At 48.3% G+C, this 21,446-nt stretch overlaps 2 protein-coding genes across 2 annotated transcripts; both read left to right on the top strand.

The window, feature by feature from the left end:
- The first annotated feature begins 5,600 nt into the window (after window positions 1-5,600).
- Window positions 5,601-9,958, top strand: LOC127321363 (T-complex protein 1 subunit delta). The gene is made up of 2 exons (XM_051350385.1): window positions 5,601-6,892; window positions 9,395-9,958. Exons 1-2 carry the CDS (start codon window positions 5,679-5,681, stop codon window positions 9,774-9,776), a joined length of 1,596 nt encoding a protein of 531 aa, XP_051206345.1. The 5' UTR covers window positions 5,601-5,678; the 3' UTR covers window positions 9,777-9,958.
- A 141-nt stretch (window positions 9,959-10,099) lies between these two features.
- LOC127321364 (uncharacterized) lies at window positions 10,100-21,232 on the top strand. Its single transcript, XM_051350386.2, has 4 exons — window positions 10,100-10,821; window positions 10,938-11,006; window positions 20,112-20,195; window positions 20,397-21,232. Exons 3-4 carry the CDS (start codon window positions 20,121-20,123, stop codon window positions 21,111-21,113), a joined length of 792 nt encoding a protein of 263 aa, XP_051206346.1. The 5' UTR covers window positions 10,100-10,821; window positions 10,938-11,006; window positions 20,112-20,120; the 3' UTR covers window positions 21,114-21,232.
- The last annotated feature ends 214 nt before the right edge of the window (window positions 21,233-21,446 follow it).

The raw sequence follows: 21,446 nt of genomic DNA, 5'->3' as shown, positions 1-21,446 counted from the left end.
TTTGCTTATAAGCTTTGGACTCTTTTGTGTATAGGTGTCACTCACACACTTTTTCTTTTTGTATTTTTCTTTCTTTTTCTCACTATGTAAGGATACTACTATCTATGTAAGTATGTCACACTTCTTTTGCTTATCTTTTCACACGAGCTTGCTTCGAAGCTTTGCTGAACAAACGGACACCCTCACGGTCGGGATGCTTGCGCAATGCTTCGCAACACTAGAAAGCCACTCTCGATAGGAAAGGTACGCAAAAGAGGCTAGGGCTACAAGTTAGGAGCAAGTTATACCACTTGATGATGGTGGCCGACGATCTTGAACTTGCTATGGTGGAGGTGTCAAATGAACCGCTTGGATCCTCGGGGTGCCGTCGTCGTTGTCGATGTTGCGGAAGCTTTGTGGTAGCTGAAATGGCACTCAAACCGAAGTCCAAACACAAGGGGGTTAGTACCAAAACGAAAAACGAAGGTTGCTGTCAAAATTTCGGCCAGGCGGAACTTCCGGTCCTGAGGGGCGGAACTTCCGGTCCCGGGCGGAACTTCCGGTCCCGGGCGGAACTTCCGGTCCTGCCGGGCGGAACTTCCGGTCGCAATCAGATCTGCAGGCTGTTCGTCGATTTGGGCGGAAATCCGGGCCGAAATCCTTCGAATTCGAGGAAAATTTGGCACTAAAAGCTGTGGGAAGGTGGGGGAATTGCAGATCAACACCAAAGACAAGTTTCTATTGGAGCAAAACCACCAAAAACTCAACAAATCGCGAGATCGATCCAAGGCCAATTTGGGGCTTTTTTTTGGGAAATTTTTTGGAATTTTTTTTGGGCGAAATTGGTGGAATTGGGTGATGTGGGGGTCAAATCCGTGGCAACCAAAGAGCTGCTGATACCATATGATAAGGGCTAAGCCCAAGGATGTGCCCGATCTTCACGGATTTGGGTGGAATTCGTGGGGGAGGTGGATGAATGCGATGAACACGAGGAACACAGTGGGGAATCACACGCACACAAATCGGTTTTCCCTCGTTGGCCCGAACCACCAACTCGATAGAGGTTGCGAGAAAAGACCTTCCGGTAGAAGTCCCGCAAAGAGATCGACAAATCGAAGCTCGCAAGATCTTGAAGGGTGAAAAGACCGGAAGGTTGATAGAAGTGCAAGCAAAAGACCAAATAGGTAGAAGTGCAAACAAAAGATCAAACAAACGGTAGAAGTCACCAAAGAGATCTTCACGAGTCGATAAGGAGCCCGGGTGGGTACAAGATCAAAGATCTAGGTAGGGTTCCCACAAGGGTGAGCTAAGCTCAGGTTTAATTTCACATCAAGTCTAATCTCAGATCTGAGCCAACAAGGCTGTTTATAGATGGGGGCGAAGGGGTAAGTTACACGCTGAAAAGTGCTGTCTCGCTGAAGTTCGATGGGGCAGAAGTTCCGGTCGTTCTGGGCGGAAGTTCCAGTCATGGGCGGAAGTTCCGGTCTTGCGGGGCGGAAGTTCCGGTCGGGGCGGAAGTTCCGGCCAAGTTCCGGCCTTGTTCCGAAATTCCGCCATTGTCCCGCAATAACATCCAGTATGGTTTTGGCGGACTTTCGGAACTTGGGCGGAACTTGGGCGGAAGTTCCGGTGGGCGGAAGTTCCGGTCCTCTGGGGCGGAAGTTCCGGCTCGATCCTTTTTCCTGGGCGCTGGAAGGCATCTTGAGGGCATCTGGCCGGAAGTTCCGGTCCTGGGGGGCGGAAGTTCCGGCCTGGGCGCTGTAGCTCCATCTTCCTCATTTCCAGCTCTCTCTCCATTGGCTTGGTCTCCATGGCTCGCGTCTTGGTCGATGTACCTGATTGAACATAGGGTATTGGCATGAAGTAGCAAGCCATCTAAAGGGGTATCAAAACCATACGTGGAGAGGAGCGAATTCACCTCTTGGTGTAGGGCTTGGGCTCGAGCTCGTGTCATTGGACCACGAGGAGGGCTTGTCGGTCTTGAGGCGGTGGTGTCCGAAGGCCACCCCGTATCACGTGAGATGATGTAGCTTCAATAGTGAACATCAACATGTTGATCATATCATCCATATGACTCGTGTTCATCCTTTCGGTTTCCGTTGTCCCGAGGCCATGTCCGTACATGCTAGGCTCGTCAAGCAAACCCAAGTATTTCGCGTGTGCAACATGGCTTACACCCGTTGTATGTGAACGTTTAGTCTATCACATCCGATCATCACGAGATGCTTCGAAACGACGAACTGTACAACGGTGCATACCAGGGGAGAACACTTTATTATCTTGATATTAATGTGAGGGATCATCTTATAATGCTACCGTCGCGATCTAAGCAAAAAAAGATGCATAAAGGATTAACATCACATGCAATTCATATGTGATATGATATGGCCCTTTAGTCTTTGCGCCTTCGATCTTCATCTCCAAAACACGGACATGATCTCCATCATCAACGGGCATGATCTCCATCATCGTCGGCGTAGCGTCAAGGTTCATGGCGCCGTCTTCATGGTTGTTCACCTCATGTAGCAACTATTACAACTATTTTGAAATACTACTCAACATGAAATTTGAAGACAACCATAAGGCTCCTGTCGGTTGCCACAATACAATAATGATCATCTCATACATATTCATCATCACATTATGGCCATATCACATCACCAAACCCTTCAAAAACAAGTTAGACGTCTCTAATTTGGTTTGCATATTTTACGTGGTTTAGGGTTTTCGAGTGAGATCTAATATACCTACGAACATGAACCACAACGGTGCTACTAGTGTTGTCAATAGAAGAGTAAATTGAATCTTCACTATAGTAGGAGAGACAGACAACCGCAAAGCCTCTTATGCAATACAAGTTGCATGTCGAACGAGGAACAAGTCTCATGAACGCGGTCATGTAAAGTTAGTCCGAGCCGCTTCATCCCACCATGCCACAAAGATGCAAAGTACTCAAACTAAAGACAACAAAAGCATCAACGCCCACAAAATCATTGTGTTCTACTCGTGCAACCATCTATGCATAGACACGGCTCTGATACCACTGAAGAATTCGTTGCATAGAAAACAAAAAATTTCCTACCGCGAGAACGCAATCCAAGCCAAGATGCAATCTAGAAGACGGGAGCAACGAGGGGATGATCGAGACTCACCCTTGAAGATTTCCAAAGCCTATAAGAGTAGGCTCTTATTTCTGCGGTAGACGATCACTTGCCGCTTGCAAAAGCGCGTAGAAGATCTTGATCACGGTGCCACGATCGGGCAGCACCTCCGTACTCGGTCACACGTTCGGTGTTGATGATGACGACGTCCTTCTCCCCGTTCCAGCGGGCAGCAGAAGTAGTAGCTCCTCCTTAAATCCAGCAGCACGACGGCGTGGTGGCGGTGGTGATGGAGAACTCCGGCGGAGCTTCGCTAAGCGTTGCGGGAGAGGTGGAGGAGAGGGGGCGGCTAGGGTTTGGGAGAGGGGGTGGCCGGCCACTATGGGGTGCGGCCAGCTTGAGGGCTTGTGGTGGCCGGCCCCCTCCCCTATGCCCCTCATTATATAGGTGGAACCCCCAAGTGTTGGACTGCAAGTCTTCGAATAAGACCCCAACCCAAAACCTTCCATGTAGTAGGGAAACCTACCCAAAGTGAGACTCCCACCCAAGTGGGATTCCCACCCTTCGATGAGGGGAGGGTGGCCGGCCCCCTAGGTGGAGTCCACCTTGGACTCCCCCCTCTAGGGTTGGCCGGCCATGGGGAGGTGGAGTCCCTCCGGGACTCCTCCTTCCTTAGTGACTTCTTCCGGACTTTTCTAGAACCTTCCATAAAATCACCGGATCATTTTCAAACTTATAAAATGACTTCCTATATATGAATCTTATTCTCCGGACCATTCCGGAACTCCTCGTGATGTCCGGGATCCCATCCGGGACTTCGAACAATACTTCAAACTCCATTCCATATTCAAGTTCTACCATTACAACATCAAACCTTAAGTGTGTCACCCTACGGTTCGCGAACTATGTGGACATGGGTGAGAATTCTCTCCTACCAATAACCAATAGCGGGATCTGGAGGTCCATAATGGCTCCCACATATTCAACGATGACTTTAGTGATCGAATGAACCATTCACATACGATACCAATTCCCTTTGTCACGCGATATTTTACTTGTCCGATGTTTGATCATCGGTATCACTCTATACCTTGTTCAACCTCGTCTCCTGACAAGTACTCTTTACTCGTACCGTGGTATGTGGTCTCTTATGAACTTATTCATATGCTTGCAAGACATTAGACGACATTCCACCGAGAGGGCCCAGAGTATATCTATCCGTCATCGGGATGGACAAATCCCACTGTTGATCCATATGCCTCAACTCATACTTTCCGGATACTTAATCCCACCTTTATAACCACCCATTTACGCAGTGGCGTTTGATGTAATCAAAGTACCTTTTCGGTATAAGTGATTTACATGATCTCATGGTCATAAGGACTAGGTAACTATGTATCGAAAGCTTATAGCAAATAACTTAATGACGTGATCTTATGCTACACTTAATTGGGTGTGTCCATTACATCATTCATACAATGATATAACCTTGTTATTAATAACATCCAATGTTCATGATTATGAAACTAATCATCTATTAATCAACAAGCTAGTTATACAAGAGGCTTACTAGGGACTCTTTGTTGTTCACATAACACACATGTATCAATGTTTCGGTTAATACAATTATAGTATGGTATGTAAACATTATCATAAACACAAAGATATATTATAATAACCATTTTTTATTGCCTCTTGGGCATATCTTCAACAAATCTCTCATACAAGGATTCTACCTCTAGGTCTCTCCTTGGATGATTCTATTGGCTTAGTTTAACCAGCTAAGGAGATTCAATTTGGTTTGTATCTAGGTGTGTGAGATGTGTTTTTTTTTGGAGTTTATTTCCCTCCTTTTCTTAGCCCCTTATCCACCACTTTGGGTCTCAATTCGTGAATTGAGACAACATCTGGAGGCTCAAGCCTCATCATGGTGGGTCTAGGCCGACCCATTAGCGAGATTAGGGGTTTTCCTTTGCTTTCTTTTTCTCGAGGTTTTCTTTTTTTTCATTTGGGTTTCTTTAGTTCTACTGGTTTTTCCCTCCGGTTTATGGTTTTGTCGTCGATTTTTCTCACTTTTATATTTTGAACCTTTTTGAATTTTAACTTCTCCAGATTTGAACTTATTTGAATTTGAATAGTTTTAAAATTTGAACGTTTTTTAAATCTCAAAATTTTATTTTAACAATTTTTTAATCTAACCATTTTTTTAGTTTCGAACTTTTTTGAATTTGAATAATTATAAATTTGAAAAAAATCATATTGCAAACAAATATCTAAATAATTTTCAATATGAAAATTTTCAAAGTAAAACTTCTAAGACAAATTTATAAGTTAGAAAAATCTAAGCAGAAAGAAAGGAAAAAAGAAAAAAGAGAAATCGTATCTGACGGAGCGATGAAAAGGAGCTCCCCAAATTAGCCCAAGCTAGCTAGTTCACCAGTTGAAAGTAAACAGGCCAGGGTTTCTATCGGGCCTCCAGTTTCGGCCTGCTTTCCTGCCATATATCAAAACGGCGACCTTATCATCCCGCAGAAACCCAGCGCATCGCCCCGAAATACCCTAACTAGGACCTCCTTCCATTCCTCCCGATCCGCCGCCATGGCAGCCGTCGCTACTGCGCCGTCCCGCAAGACGGAGACTTACACCGACACAAAGCGCCGCGACGACGTCCGCGGCGCCAACATCGCCGCTGCACGAGCCGTCGCCGATGCGGTGCGCACCTCCCTCGGACCCCGCGGCATGGACAAGATGATCTCCTCCGGGGATCAGGAGGTCATCATCACCAACGACGGCGCCACCATCCTCTCTCGCATGTCTCTTCTCCAGCCCGCCGCTCGCATGCTCGCCGAGTTATCCCGCTCACAGGACGCCGCCGCTGGCGACGGCACAACCACCGTTGTCGTCCTCGCCGGATCCTTGCTCCGCCGAGCGCAGTCCCTCCTTGCCGCTGGCGCCCACCCCACAGCCGCCGCCGACTCCCTCCACCGCCTCGCTGCCCGCGCTGTCGAGGTCCTCCAAGGCATGGCCATCCCCATCGAGCTCTCCGACCGAGACTCCCTTGTCAAATCTGCATCCACAGCACTCAACTCTAAGGTCGTTTCCCAATACTCCAGCCTCCTTGCCCCGCTCGCTGTTGACGCCGCGCTCTCTGTAGTTGATCCTGCCCACCCAGAACTCCTCGATCTCCGTGACATCCGCCTAATAAAGAAGCTTGGTGGCACCGTCGATGACACTGAGCTTATCCGCGGCCTCATCTTTGACAAGAAGGCTAGCCATGCTGCGGGGGGTCCATCTAGGATAGAGAATGCCAAGATCGCTGTCATACAGTTCCAGGTCTCTCCGCCGAAGACTGATATTGAGCAGAGCGTCATCGTGTCAGACTATGCCCAGATGGACCGCATCCTCCGGGAGGAGCGCAATTACATCCTAGGGATGGTTAAGAAGATAAAGGCCTCTGGCTGCAATGTCCTCCTCATTCAGAAGAGCATTTTGCGTGATGCAGTTACTGATCTGTCGCTACATTATCTCGCAAAGGCCAAGATTCTGGTGGTGAAGGATGTGGAGAGAGACGAGATTGAGTTTATCACCAAGACTCTCAACTGCCTGCCAATTGCCAACATTGAGCATTTCCGTGAGGATAAACTTGGGCATGCTGATCTTGTTGAGGAAGTGTCTGTTGGAGATGGCAAAATTGTGAAGATCACTGGTATCAAGGACATGGGGAGGACTGCCACTGTGCTTGTCCGTGGGTCCAACCAGTTGGTTATTGATGAAGCTGACCGCAGTCTCCATGATGCCCTATGTGTCATCAGGTAATGTTATACAATGATTATGTCTTACCCCCTCCAATTGATAATAAGTGTCGTGTCTTTAGTTCAAATTTGAGCGATTTTGAACTAAAATCACAGCACTTATTATGGAGGTATTTGTTTGAGATGTTCTTTACTAGTCCTACTTTCCTAGGTCTTTTTGAATATGCAGATTTTGGAGAAATCTTATTTGAAAATGATGTGTGCTTAAATCCATTTTGTAGCGTAGGACCAAGATAAAAAAATGCATTGAGTGTTAAACTAGAGTCCAGTAAAGACCAGACTACTATAGGGAACTATGGACAGTGCAGGTTCACTTGGTTGTTATGTGTGAGAATGTCTTATGCTTAATTGACCTCATTTGTATAGTGTCTGCTTAGTGATCCTGTGATCATCATGTTGGCATGCGGCGCTGTGTATTGACATAAAGCAAGTTATTGCAGCATAACAATAGGTGAGGGTAAATAATATGGCTGTTAGGCAAGAACCGTTCTGTTTTCATTTAGATGTAATAGTAAAGATTACATTATAGAACCCTGATAAGAGGCTTTGTTGTGGCTGCTACTTAGCTGGATGAATTAAAAAGCTGCATTTTGTTATGTGCTAAGTTCCATGTCATGCCCGTTTATGGTACATGATGAAGATCCTTTGTCATGTATCACAGTCTGGACATTTGGTTTTATGCAGATAAATTTGTCAACTTAAGTTGCAGCGGAGAGGCGGGGGTGAAGGATAGAGTTGTCACATATAGGCAGGTCTAATTCCACTGGCATATGATATTAAAGATTTAATACAGATTTTTGAAGCTGTGGCAAGAAGCTCTGTTGAGATGCTTTGCTTTTTTGGTGGCCTTTACTTAAGATTTAGAGATATGAGATAGAATACACTGTGTTTTGTCACCAGCTAATCTGCATGTTTGGTTACGATACATGATGACTTCTGAAAATATCATTATGAGTTGGTTTATAACTCATAAATACAAGCTGTCAGGATACTTCAGTTATTCTGTATGTCTTATTGATTTCGTATTGATACTTCAGTAATTCTATACCCCGAGGTTCAAGAAAGAACTACAAGGTAGGTGCTAGGTGACTGGTGGGTGACTGCCTAGGCTTTGCTTTAGGAACCCTTTTACTGGAGCAGCACGATCACGACCATGTCTCTTAGATTTGGGACCCATTGCGAATTGTTCTATGCTGGACTATTAATCTATCTTTGACAGTTTTAGCCAAAATTTTAAATTCTTTTTGCATTTCTTCATATGAAACAAAGATAAAAAAAGCACCAGCTGTAAACTCCTAGTTTTGCCTCTGCCTAGCACAGCGCGTAACTAGCAATAGCATGATTAAATGCTCGGTGTTCTGCTGTTGCCTCATGCTTAGGCATGCTGACGCACAGAACCTAGCTGTGCTTTTTAATGATGATATGAATATTCAATTAGGTCTTCATGGCAGCCCTGTAAAGAGACATGATCTTAGTTTGCAGCGATTTAGTTTGTCTTCTGGTGCTGAGGCGCAGCCGATTAGTAAACAGAGTAAAAGAATGGAGAGATTGTTGGGAATCTGATGGATCTCAACTCCAGCTTAGGTGAGAGAGATAGGAAGAGGGAGAGAGACAGGGGTGGGCCTTTGGTAGTTTTGTGGCTTGGATCCCATAATTTTATCTCTTTTGCTTTAGTTTTTAATTGTCTGTTAGTCCCTAATCCGTTGATTAGTAATGACAGTGGTATTTATGCCAACATTATGGGGGCCCTGTGCCACCGTGCCTCCCTTATACCGGCATGTGTGTCAGGTGTGATGGCTTAGATAGCAAGGTTGCAGCAGCTGTTGAGCTAGATGCCATGACAGTGTACGGACTGGATAGTGAGGTCAAAACAAGGTGAGGGGCTAGATTGTGATGTCTTGTAGAGCTTGGGGTTGCTGCGGTGGCCATGGAAGCTTACCTCCGAGCAAGGTGGAGACCAATTAGGGTTAGCTGTAACCACCAGCGCCAGTGGCACTTACGTATTTCTTTCATGGCTTGCTTGGTTTGCCTGCTTTCATCAATAAAAGAAATAGGGTGAAAGGTGTTCAGCTCATTACATTTGATTCTGCTACAAAAAAAATCTCATCTGCTTCATGAGCACATGGCTCTGTCTCACCCCTCACTTCTCTTTGTGCTTGGCATCACTTTAATTCGGTGACCAGACCAGTGCTTTTATTGGCAAAGCTCTGTGATAGGGCACCAATGGGAGCCTGGGCAGCACCTTTTGCCACCTTTCAGAACATTGATATCAACATGCTTATTTTGGATATTATAACAACTACATCATATATATGCTTGTGAATTTTAACACCCCCACATTCGTACACTTCGGTATGACAGAGGCATGGCAGGAGGCTGGCACACGTTTCAGATCTTTCATTTTGATTGTAACATTTTCTGAGCAAACCACTGTTGCAGATTTCATGAACGAATTTATTATTTCTCAAACATTCTAATCATTTTTTGCTTATGTTGTTGTAGATGCTTGGTAAACAAGAGGTTTTTGATTGCTGGTGGCGGTGCACCTGAAATAGAAATGTCAATGCAACTGGCTGCTTGGGCAAAGGAACTCCATGGGATGGAGAGTTACTGCATCAAAGAGTTTGCTGATGCACTTGAGGTAATCCCTTACACATTGGCGGAGAATGCAGGGCTCAATCCAATCTCTATTGTTACGGAGCTAAGGAATCGTCATGCAAAGGGCGAAAAGAACACTGGCATCAATGTGAGGAAAGGGCAGATCACAAACATCCTGGAGGAGAATGTTGTGCAGCCATTGCTGGTGAGCACGAGTGCCATCTCGCTGGCTTGTGAGTGTGTTAGAATGATCTTGAAGATTGATGATATAGTCACTGTAAGGTAAGGTCATGTCCCTTTTGGGGTGTATTGTTCTGAACTTCTTTGTGGGGCATGACCACTTTGGCCTGTCTGTCTTGATGTTATCTTAGGTTTACGAAGTTTGAATTTTATTTGTGAACATATAGCTCTTAATATGTGTCATGAGTGTGGTTTGATGTCTGTTAAAGATGTCGTTATTTTGTGTCAGTAATTTCTGCTCTACTTATAAAATTGTTGATGGTGCTCCCATCTGTTTGCACCTCCGCTGATTCCTGTGGACTCCAACTGAATCTTCACGTGTTTACACTGTCTTAGGTTTTTAATAGAAATTTGCCCGTGCGTTTTAACTGGTTGACTTATTGTTTAATAGTTTTTCTGGGGAGCATAAAACCGAAGCTACCCGGCGACTCTAGCTATACCTGTAAATGGAAACGGCGGCCCACGGTGCCGCCAGCCCAAACCCATTTGACCTGCTAATTGGACAACCAGTAAAAAAAGAAGAATTGTGGTGGCCTTTCACGGTCCGCCCGCTACCGCCGCTGCGCCGCTACTAACCCCCTCCATGGCGATGGAGGCAGGCGCCGCCCCCGCCCCCTCCCCCTCCCCATCCCTCCGCTCCCCCTCCCCCACTACTCTTCTCCCAAGGGACAGCCGTGCCGCCGCCGCCGCCCCATCCCTCCGCTCCCACCCTGAACCCCTCTTCTCTGGCCGCCTCCATCTCAGTTCGTTGAGCAGCCCCTGTCCATGTTCATGAGGAAGGGCGACAGTCCGGTTCGGCAGAAGGAGCAGGACGGCAACGCGATTCGGCAGAAGAAGAGCCGGAAGAAGGTAAGATCACGATTACGATTTTCATCTTGACCTCAATCTAGTTATACATGTTGAATCCCAATAGCCCAAACAGCAAAACTTTTGGTACTTCTGTGTGATAGGGAAATGAGGGCACGAACTCTGTATCTTCTTTCATTCTCAGATTATATTTCCTTATGAAATTCCATATCAGAGCAAGGAGTTGCAGAAGTAGGAATGACAAACTGGCCCACCCTGAGGTCAGAACATAGGTGATGAGGAAGGTACCCTGAAATAAGAACAGATTTATAGCCAAGTGTTAGGAGCAAATTTTGGAAAACACAAATATATCCTTTGTGAATTTTAAACTACTGATATTTCCAAAATGGAATTTCTGCAGGATAGGATTTAGACTCTGTTTACCTGCCCAGGTATAACCCCTAGCTAGCTGGACAGGGATTTCCTTCAGGTATAACCCCTGTATCTTGACGTTGTTTCTGTCTTTCTTGACTGTTACATCAGTATGTAGCTAGGTCTCTGAATCTAGATTGTTACGGACACTACCAAGAACTACCTTGTGTTCAGAATAGCTTTCCTGATGGTTTTTATCCTTGGAATAAAAATGTACAGTACACGTTTCTCCATGGGATGAAGTCATGCATAACATCTCATCTGTTGATGTACCTTGTTTGATGAGGTCTAAGACCCCGTGTGTGGCCCGATCTCGCGGATTGACTTCGAAACCAAGGGGGAAGATGGGAAAACGCGAGGAACACGAAGAACACGGCGATGAACACGAGGAACTCCGAGACTCACGCACACACACACCCCGATACACCCGATGCTTACCTCCGTGGCTCGATGGACCACGCCAATAGAATCTCCGAGGAAGAGACACGCGGTAGAATTCCCCGGGGAGAGATTGGGATTGGAGAAGAAGAGCTTGGTGAGGGAGAGAGAGTATCTTGTACTAGAATCTCACTCAACAAGTTCCAAATCAACAACCAAGGTGCCTTGATTACAGAGGGATGATACCCAAGGGAGACTAAGCTCAAATTTAGGTTTGAGTTCAAAACAAGTCTAAAGAGCTAAAGGGGTGCTTGGGGTGCTTATATAGTCTTACAAGGCGTCACAGGCCGAAAAGGTAAGTTCGGGCCGAAAATATAACTTAAGTCGCGCAGGCTGGTCAGGAGGCCGGTCAGACCGGGCCTGTGACCGGGCGCCCGGTCAGGGGGCCGGTCAGACCGGGCCTGTGACCGGGCAGGCCGGCTGCATCGGGCTCGGGACCGGCGGTGACCGGACGAGGCCTCAAGTCCCCCGGATGGTGCCCGGATGTCACGAGCGCGAATCCCGGTTTCGACCGGCGGCCGGTCAGAGGCCGGCCGATCGGCCGTGGACCGGTGATCCGGGCCAGGGAGCCGGTCGATCGGGGTTCTGGACCGGCCGTCCGTCTTCTCTTCCTTGCGCTCTTCGGGCGACTTCCTGTCCAGATCCATGTCCATCTTCGTGTGTTCTTGTCCAGCTGCTCCTCTCCTCCCTTTGACCATGGCGTATCCTCCTCTTGGTGACCTTGATGCTCCTTGTACCTAATGACACATAACACGTCGGCATGAGGTAGCAATCTATCCAAAGGTGTACCAAGATCAAGGGTGGTGAGGAGCGAGTTCACCTCATCATGTAGTGCTTTGACTCGGGCTCGTGTCATCGGTCCACTTGGGGGACTTGTTGGTCTTGGTGTAGCGACGTCGGTGACCGGGGCTACATCATCTCCCCCCCCTTGGGAAAGAGTCGTCCTCGACTCTTGCACCTCCTCATCTCCATGATAGGGTGACAAGTCCGAGACGTTGAACGTGTTGCTCACCAAGTACTTGGATGTTGGTATGTCGATGACGTAAGCGTTGTCGTTGATGCGCTTGAGGACCTTGAAGGGGCCATCTCCTCTTGGCTTGAGCTTGGAGTTGCGCTCATGAGGGAACCTTTCCTTTCGGAGGTGGATCCAAACGAGGTCTCCTTCGTCGAATATCCTTGCCTTCTTCTTGGCGTTGAGGCGGTTGGCTTGACGAAGAACATGTTCTTGTATGGTTGCCCTTGTCTCTTCATGTAGTTTCTTGACGGCGGCGGCGCGCTTGTCGAAGTCCATGTTGATGCGCTCGTGGAGAGGAAGCGGAAGTATGTCGAGTGCCGTGTAAGGTTCGAAGCCATAGACGACCATGAAGGGGCTCCTTGATGTAGTCTTGTGCTTGGCGCGGTTGTAGGCGAACTCGGCGTGGGGAAGGCACTCCTCCCATGACCTCAAGTTTTTCTTCACGAGGACCCGTAGGAGGGTGGAGAGGCTTCGATTGACCACTTCCGTTTGGCCGTCCGTTTGCGGGTGCGATGATGATGAGAACAAGAGCTTGACTCCAAACTTCGCCATGAGCGACTTCCAAAGATAACTCATGAACTTGACGTCTCGATCCGACACAATGCTTTGTGGTACTCCATGTAGGCGAACGATTTCCCTGAAAAACAATGAAGCAATGTGTGAAGCATCGTCGCTCTTATGGCAAGGTATGAAATGAGCCATCTTAGAGAATCTATCCACTACGACAAATATGGAATCATGACCATGCTTAGTGCGAGGCAAGCCTAGAATGAAATCCATGCTAATATCCGTCCATGGTGCATAAGGAATAGGCAATGGCATGTAAAGACCATAAGGGTTGGAGGTAGACTTAGCTTGTAAGCATGTTGTGCACCGACGGCAAAGGCGCTCCACATCTCGCTTCATCTTTGGCCAATAGTAGTGGGTTGAGAGCATGGCATATGTCTTGTCACGGCCAAAGTGGCCCATAAGACCTCCTCCATGAGACTCTTGCAAAAGCAATTTTCGAAGCGAAGACGCGGGAATGCAAATCTTGTTGGCTTTGAACAAATAGCCATCATGCAAATAGAAATCATCCACTCCTCGCTCAACGGAGCACTTCTCAAAAATGGGAGCAAAGAAAGAATCGGAAGGATAGAGTTCTTTGATCTCTTCAAGTCCCAAAACATGAAAATCCAAACGAGTTAGCAAAAGGGTGTTTTTGCGGAAAGAGCATCCGCCACAACATTGTCCTTGCCCTTCTTGTATTTTATCACATATGGGAAGGACTCAATGAACTCGACCCATTTTGCATGTCGTTTGTTCAAGTTGTGTTGGCTTTTCAAATATTTCAAGGACTCGTGGTCGGAATGAATGATAAACTCTTTTGGCCAAAGATAGTGTTGCCAAACTTCAAGAACACGAACCAAAGCGTAGAGCTCCTTGTCATATATAGGATAGTTGAGGCGTGCGCCATCTAACTTCTCACTATAGTATGCCACGGGTTTTCCATCTTGCATAAGAACGCCGCCAATACCAAGTCCACTCGCATCACACTCAATCTCAAAAGTTTTTGCAAAATTTGGAAGAACAAGAAGTGGAGCTTCGGTAAGGCGTTTCTTCAACTCATCAAAAGCATTTTGTTGGGCCTTGCCCCAAACAAACGGAACACTCTTTTTGGTAAGCTCATTCAAAGGGCAAGCAATGGTGCTAAAATCTTTCACAAAGCGGCGGTAAAACCCGGCAAGTCCATGGAAGCTTCGGACTTGGCCAACATTTGTAGGGGTAGGCCAATTATGGATGGCCTCCACCTTGGAAGAATCAACTTCAATCCCATTAGCGGAAACCACAAAACCAAGAAACACCAATTTGTTTTGAGCAAATGTGCATTTGGGGAGGTTAGCATATAGCTTTTCATGGCGCAAGATGCACAAGACTTCTCTCACATGTTGCACATGGTCCTCGAGGTTTTTGCTATAAATAAGAATATCATCGAAGTAGACAACCACGCTCTTGCCAATGAGAGGACGCAAGATGTGATTCATGAGGCGCATGAAAGTAGATGGTGCATTGGAAAGACCGAAAGGCATAACGAGCCATTCATAGAGACCGAGTCTGGTCTTGAATGCCGTTTTCCATTCGTCACCAATAGCCATGCGGATTTGATGGTAACCACTACGCAAATCGACTTTAGAGAAAATCGTGGCACCACTAAGTTCATCAAGCATGTCATCTAAACGCGGAATGGGATGGCGGTAACGGACGGTAATGGCATTGATGGGACGACAATCCATACACATCCGTTGCGTCTCATCCGGTTTAGGCACAAGGATCACGGGAACCGCACAAGGGCTAAGGCTTTCACGGACATACCCTTTGGCGAGGAGATCTTGAATTTGACGGTTGATCTCCTTGGTCTCTTCGGGGTTGGTGCGGTAGGCGGCACGGTTTGGGAGCGGAGCGCCGGGTATGAGATCGATGCGGTGTTCTATGCCGCGGAGTGGTGGTAGTCCATGAGGGAGCTCGTCGGGGAAGACGTCTTGAAATTCCTGCAAAAGAGACAACAAAGACGGAGGAATGTTGGTTAAGTCGTTAGTCTCCGACGCGGGTCCCTTGCATATGAGGACATAGTGCAATATGGTGGATGGGTTCTCTTGGAGCTCTCTCCACTCACTCTTGGTGGCTAGAAGGACACTCTTGGACTCACTCATATATGGCTTGTGGCGCTCACTCTCTTTGTGGTGGGTCGCTCCCTCTCCTCTCATCTCACTATGGTGGGTGTGGAGTTGTGCCCTCGCTAAAGCCTTCGCATTGTCCGCGATGATTTGGCTAGGAGTCATCGGGCGCAACTCGAACTTCTTGTCGTTGACCTTGAAGGTGTATGTGTTGGAGAGTCCATCATGTATAGCCTTCTTGTCATATTGCCAAGGGCGGCCAAGTAACATGTGGCACACCGTCATGGGTACCACGTCACACTCGATGGTGTCCTCATAAGGGCCGATCTTGAAGTTGACGGTGACGGTATGTTGTATCTTGACGTTGCCCTTGTCACTCAACCATTGGATATGGTAGGGGTGAGGATGCTTGCGGAGAGTAAGGTGGAGCTTCTCACACAACTCGGTGCTTGCAAGGTTATGGCAACTTCCACCATCGATGATGACCTTGATCGACTTGCCACCAATTCCGGCACGGGTTTGGAAGATGTTGCACCTTTGGTCTTCCATAGCATGAGGTTGTGTGGTTAGCACCCTTGTGACCACAAGTGAGGGACTTGGGTCATGCTCACATAAGAGAGGATCTTCTCCACTTTCTTGTTCATAAGCTTCTTCACTTGCCACGGCGGCTTGCACAAGGGCTTCATATTCATCCTCATCAAGAGTCTCGATGTCACCATTCTCCATAGTGATCATGACCTTGGTGTTCTTGCACTCAAACGATTTGTGACCTTGGGTGCCACACTTGAAGCAAGTGACACTAGAGGGTCCCGTGGATGCCTTAGAAGAGGCGGTGGAGGAGACCGTTTGCTTCATGCGACTTTGGATAGTCGGCTTCTTGGAAGGTGTAGAGGATGCGTCGGCCTTGGCACTTGTAGCATGAGGAGTTGATGTAGTAGGAGGAGTCGATGTAGCGAGCTTGGAGGAGAAATAGGACTTGGCCTTGGAGTACTTGATGTCCTCAATCACTTGGCGCTCGGCCTTCGATGCTTGGTGGACTAACTCAACCATGTTGGAGTAGGGTTGGAACTCGACAATCCTCTTGATAGGATAAGTAAGGCCATTGAAGAAACGAGCAATTGTTTGTTCCTCGGACTCTTGGATGTTGGCTCGCATCATAGTGAGCTCCATCTCCTTGTAGAACTCCTCAACGGTCTTGGTGCCTTGCTTCAACTTTTGGAGCTTGTTGAAGAGGTCGGTCATGTAGTGTGCGGGGACAAAACGAGCATGCATCTCCTTCTTCATATCTTCCCAAGTGTCAATAGGAGGTTCACCCTTCTCTTCTCGAAGAGTGAGGACTTGTTCCCACCAAGTGTTGGCGTAGTCTTCAAACTCGAGTGATGCCATAGCCACTTTCTTGGCACCGGAGTAGTTGTGGATGCGGAAGATCTTGTCCACCTTGAGTGCCCATGAGAGGTAAGCTTCGGCGTCGTCTTCACCTTTGAACTTGGGCATGTTGAACTTGAGCTTGCCATACATGTTCTCTTCATCCTCCAAGTTTCTTCTACGAGGAGGGGCGCCGTCAACTCTTGCGGCTAGAGGTGGAATAGGAGGTCTTCTATGGCCAACCATAGCATTGGGTTGGCGTTGGAGTTGAACACTTGCTTCACTTGGTTCACGGTGAGGATGTGGTTGAAGATCTTGTCGCGGTTGAGGACGATGCTCAAGGTTGGGTCTCTCATCTTGATCATGGTGTAGTTCTCCTCGTCCACGTTGGTCATGGTGAGGGTGGCGACGAAGATCTCGCCGAGGTGGATCTTGGTCTTGAGGATGGCCATCACGCCCATGGTGGGCATGGCGATCCGCTTGGTGACGATCTTGGTGAAGGCCTTGAGCTTGTGGAGGACGCTCATGTGGACGAGCATGGCGATGTATTTCTCCACGCCTAGAGTTGGAGTGAGAGTCTTCATGACGAGCATGTTGGCGATGAGGTCGATGATGGTCTTCACGCCTTGAGGAAGAGCTTGGGGATGAAATGCCACCATGAGAGTAATGGTCTTCATGCCTTGAGGAGGAGCTTGATGAAGAGGAAGTAGAACGGTGTCGACGATGGCGACCCAAGTTGGTGATGGCGCGCTCGAGGCTATCCATGCGCCGCTCCATGTTGGCATCATTGGCCGCCATTTGGCCATTCAAGTTGTCCGTAGCTTCGCGAAGAAGGGCCAAGTCTTGGTTGACGGTGGAGAAGTTGTGAGCCACCTCATTGTATTGCTCATCGATGCGCGTCTCGAAGAGGGAGAGTTGCTCCTTGAACTCTTGTCGTTGCGTCCATAGGTTGTGTTGAGTAGCCAACCTCTCGGTGTTGCGAAGGATCTCTTCATCCCTATTGGTATCTCCGGTCCTGTCCATGATGGAAAGACAAGAACTATGTTGTGTATGTTAGTGGAAGGAGACTACCTCGCACTCTTACCAAGGTAAGATAGTATTGAGGCAATCCACCAAACCGAAAGCAAGATCAAGTGTATCGGGAACACACGCAAAACCACACGCAAAAGCTAGCAAATATGGTGTTAGGCGAGTGTTGTGGAAAGCCAAAAGACAAATCCAAGATCGAGTATGTTGTTAAAAGTGGGTAAAGTCCAAAAATCCAAATGTCAATGTGAAGATCACTATAAACACGGAAAAAGTTGTGGAACACACACACGAGATAAGCGGGGTTAGTGCAACCAAAAGTGAGCGGAAAAGTGTATGTATAAGTGCTCGGTGTCACACTAACACAAGGAGAGCCAAAGCTTTGGTTGCAAAGGAAGAGACAACAAGATTCACACGTGGCCTCTCTTCTCCTATCTCTCTTTGCTTAAAAGCTTTTTCTCTTTTGTATATGGCGGCACTTGCACTCGTTTGTATCTTTGGTGGCACGTGGACACTTTGTATGTATGGGCGTATGGATGTATGGATGTATGGATGTATGGTGCTACTCGCACTCTTTTTGTGTTTTTGGGGCTTTTTGACGCACTATGTTAGCGTTAGCCTCGCTTTTGCTATCTTGCCACACGAGTGTTTGCTTGGGTGCCTTACTCAACGCGACACACACACCTCACAATGCGGGGCCACGTGCAATGTCTCGCAACACTAGACAAGCAATGCTCGATGGGATAGATCGCAAAAGGAAGAGGGGTTACAAGGTGACCTGCAAGTTATACCTGCGATGATGGTGGTGGTGGTGGTGGTGGTGGTGGAGATCGCCGGAAGACGAGGTCGAAGGAGTGGCGTTGCGTCGCCCGGTCGGAGGCCCGGTTGGACCGGCTGCTGGACCGGCTTGCCCGGTTTGCCGCCCGGTTGACCGGGTGCTGGGCCGGCTCGGCCGGTCGTGGGCCCGGTTGACCGGCTGCTCAACCGGATTGCTCGGGATGAAGCTTTCTCTCTCCTGTTCTTCACGAAAACCAAGCCAAATCGACCAAATCGAGGGGAAACGATGGAATTGGAGGCTAAAAGTTGGGGAAATAGTAGATCAAGCACAACAACACCAGATCCACGGACCAAAACCACTCAAAACGCAACCAAATCACAGATCGGTCAAGAGGCAATTTAGGGCTATTTTTGGGGATTTTTTGGAAAATTTTCTAGGGACGAAATCGGGTGGGTGGGAGGTCAAATCCGCGGTAACCAAGAGCTGCTGATACCATATGATGAGGTCTAAGACCCCGTGTGTGGCCCGATCTCGCGGATTGACTTCGAAACCAAGGGGGAAGATGGGAAAACGCGAGGAACACGAAGAACACGGCGATGAACACGAGGAACTCCGAGACTCACGCACACACACACCCCGATACACCCGATGCTTACCTCCGTGGCTCGATGGACCACGCCAATAGAATCTCCGAGGAAGAGACACGCGGTAGAATTCCCCGGGGAGAGATTGGGATTGGAGAAGAAGAGCTTGGTGAGGGAGAGAGAGTATCTTGTACTAGAATCTCACTCAACAAGTTCCAAATCAACAACCAAGGTGCCTTGATTACAGAGGGATGATACCCAAGGGAGACTAAGCTCAAATTTAGGTTTGAGTTCAAAACAAGTCTAAAGAGCTAAAGGGGTGCTTGGGGTGCTTATATAGTCTTACAAGGCGTCACAGGCCGAAAAGGTAAGTTCGGGCCGAAAATATAACTTAAGTCGCGCAGGCTGGTCAGGAGGCCGGTCAGACCGGGCCTGTGACCGGCGCTCTGGTCAGGGGCCGGTCGATCGGGCTGTGACCGGGCAGGCCGGTTTCAGACCGGGTCTGGGACCGGGCGGTGACCGGACGAGGCCTCAAGTCCCCTGGATGGTGCCCGGATGTCACGAGCGCGAATCCCGGTTTCTGACCGGGCGGCCCGGTCAGGAGGCCGGTCAGACCGGGCTGTGGACCGGGTGATCCGGTCAGGGAGCCGGTCTGACCGGGTTCTGGACCGGCCGTCCGTCTTCTCTTCCTTGCGCTCTTCGGGCGACTTCCTGTCCAGATCCATGTCCATCTTCGTGTGTTCTTGTCCAGCTGCTCCTCTCCTCCCTTTGACCATGGAGTATCCTCCTCTTGGTGACCTTGATGCTCCTTGTACCTAATGACACATAACACGTCGGCATGAGGTAGCAATCTATCCAAAGGTGTACCAAGATCAAGGGTGGTGAGGAGCGAGTTCACCTCATCATGTAGTGCTTTGACTCGGGCTCGTGTCATCGGTCCACTTGGGGGACTTGTTGGTCTTGGTGTAGCGACGTCGGTGACCGGGGCTACATCATTGTTGCAATCTTCTTTTTTGAAAATCTTATCCCAATCTTGGATGGTAGTCTTGCTCTGTTCTTTGTTCTCTCAGCTTCGGTATCGTCTTCCCCTCACAGAAAACAGATGCAGAATTCTTATTTGCAACACCGACAAGTTTGTATATAGATTGCAGTGCTTGTCAAATATGTTATGTTTTACACGCAAAGTTGCAGAGTAATTCATGGTGGACGCGACTCTATTTACAAGTATAAGTAGGATGCTTAAATTTGTGTATTCAGTAAGACTTACTACATGAGTTCTCCCATGTTTATATTTTTGATGCAGAGATGATAGATGTTCAAAGTGGAAATCGCTGATTACCTAGTCACTGGAAATTGCAGATTATACTTGTCTCGTGATTACTTGACGGTAATAGCCATAGATTCAAAGTGCTTTGCAAAATGATAACCTGTAGGCTTAGGACACTCCCATTACCTATATAAACATTATTTGAACATCATTCTTAGTTGAATGTTTTACTGAGCTAAGCTTATGTTCAGCCAACTAGCCCGCTCCTCTACATATGCCTGAAACCTGAATGCTAAGCTTTTTTTCTTTTCATGATCTCAGCCATCAAGTGTTTTTGGGCAATACTGGCGCCACCCAAAAAGCAACTGCACGGATTCGAGCCCAATAGAAGTGCCGGCAACCTCGTGCCAACCCCTTCGCAAAGACAACGGCATCGGGCAACTTGCGCTTCAGCTCATCGACCGACGGTGGCTGCATGCGCCTCCTTCGGGCGGCGTCGTCATCCACGATGGCCCGAGGCACATAGCTTCGGCTCTGGCTTGGAGGACATCGGGGACGCTTCAACGCTGCCGCCCCAAGGAGGAGGATGCTGCGGACTCGCCACCACCTCCGCCGGCGAAGAAGTGGTGGGAGATGGAGGCGGAGGTGCAGACGGCCTTCCGTGGCGGCGACGAGCCGGAGGAGTTCCCGGGGCAACACCTCATCGTCGGCCGCTCCGTCAAGGAGGACTACCGGCAAATCACGCTCAACCCGCGGCAGGCGGCGGTGTGGTCCGCCATGGACCACGGTGAGAACTTCATCGACCTCGCCGGTCCTTCTGAGCCGTTGGCGCCAAAGGAGGAGGAGGACGACTTCTCTAACGACGGCGGTGGCAACGGTGGCAGCAGCGACGCGGCGACGACGACGCGGACAACCTCAACTGCAGCGCCTTCCAGGGGCGCCACTTGTCTGGACGCGGACAACCTTGTGGGAACACTATCCCTAAATAGAGGATTCTTCTGCCGGCGCCTATTTGGAGGGTGCGTGTGGATGCTCTAAGCTGAATTGTGTGCTGAGCTGTCACAACTGTTTGACATTCCTATGCATTGTTATTGTCAAACATTGTCACGTTCCAGAAAAAATCACAACATTGTTGATGCCATAATTTCCAATGCTCTTTGCTGATTAACCAATTTTTGTTGGTATGAGAAAAATACCCTAGGTAAAGTAATTAGCAACGGAAAACCAAAGCAATATGAGCTGTATTGCTATGCTTCATCGACAGCCTGAACCGCACATATACAAGGCAACATCATATCCTACGGGAAAACGGCCGGCAAGAGAAATACCCTGCGTAAAGTAGTCAGCTGTGTTCTTACGTGCTTTGGTCAG

This window comes from Lolium perenne, unplaced genomic scaffold (assembly GCF_019359855.2).
Source record: "Lolium perenne isolate Kyuss_39 unplaced genomic scaffold, Kyuss_2.0 unplaced25, whole genome shotgun sequence".
In the NCBI taxonomy this organism is placed as follows: Eukaryota; Viridiplantae; Streptophyta; class Magnoliopsida; order Poales; family Poaceae; genus Lolium; species Lolium perenne.
Note: the sequence above shows the minus strand (reverse complement) of the source record. Positions and strands in the feature narration are given on the sequence as shown.

Bases quoted from the DNA above. Each gene is read 5' to 3' on its own strand.
- LOC127321364 (XM_051350386.2), top strand. From the start codon at position 20,121: ATGTTCAAAGTGGAAATCGCTGATTACCTAGTCACTGGAAATTGCAGA. The intron at 20,196-20,396 runs GTAATAGCCATA...TCATGATCTCAG, and splicing joins TGTCTCGTGATTACTTGACG to CCATCAAGTGTTTTTGGGCA.
- LOC127321363 (XM_051350385.1), top strand. From the start codon at position 5,679: ATGGCAGCCGTCGCTACTGCGCCGTCCCGCAAGACGGAGACTTACACC. The intron at 6,893-9,394 runs GTAATGTTATAC...ATGTTGTTGTAG, and splicing joins GATGCCCTATGTGTCATCAG to ATGCTTGGTAAACAAGAGGT.